Genomic DNA, 670 nt, shown 5'->3' on the forward strand with positions numbered 1-670 from the left:
GGGCAAGTATAAACAAGTGAAGGATAAACATACGCATAGGCATGAGGATAAGGATTGGGGTCATGGCACTCTGGAGATAGTCGCAGTCAGAAGCACAACACGCCACAGGTAATTACAACAAGGATTGTGGGCTGTGTTAAAAGTCCATCAGAGACCTTCTCTAGAGAGAGAGGACCATATAAGCACATCTCTGCTGTTTAAGGTTTTAAGTATTAGGGGTTTCGGGTCGTAATGAGGTGTCTATTAAATTTAGGGGTTCAATAAGGACATCTCACGTTTGTATGGTTATAGGGTTTTTGTATGGACATCTCACTTGTGTAGGGTGTTAGGGTTTTAGCAAGGACATCTCACCTGTGTAGGGTTATAGGGTTTTAGTAAGGACCTCTCACCTGTGTGGGAGCCTTGGTGTAGATGGGCTTCATCTCGTTGGTGCCCAGAGTGATCTCATACAAATAGTCCTGCACCAGAATGGGCGGGTGTGTGGCCAAGAAATCAATCATCACATTCTCCGGTCGTTCTGGTTTTAGCGTCTGTGCGGAGCGGAAGTAAGTGACGTGTGGTTGGACAAGGATGTAGACAGTGTAATGAAGATAGGCAACACATCTCACATCTGAATACGACGAATAGAAATATAACCACATCTGCATCTATGTATCAACACACACACATA

At 44.5% G+C, this 670-nt stretch overlaps 1 protein-coding gene across 1 annotated transcript; it reads right to left on the bottom strand.

Annotated features, from left to right (window-relative positions):
- Positions 1–371: 371 nt before the first annotated feature.
- SARC_18022 (hypothetical protein) lies at positions 372–530 on the bottom strand (the record flags this gene model as incomplete). The annotated part of the gene is made up of 1 exon (XM_014287895.1): positions 372–530. A coding segment is annotated over one exon (159 nt), but the record flags the coding sequence as incomplete, so codon positions are not given.
- Between the last annotated feature and the right edge of the window lie 140 nt (positions 531–670).

The sequence above is a fragment of the Sphaeroforma arctica genome (genome assembly GCF_001186125.1).
Source record: "Sphaeroforma arctica JP610 unplaced genomic scaffold supercont1.13236, whole genome shotgun sequence".
NCBI lineage: Eukaryota > Ichthyosporea > Ichthyophonida > Sphaeroforma > Sphaeroforma arctica.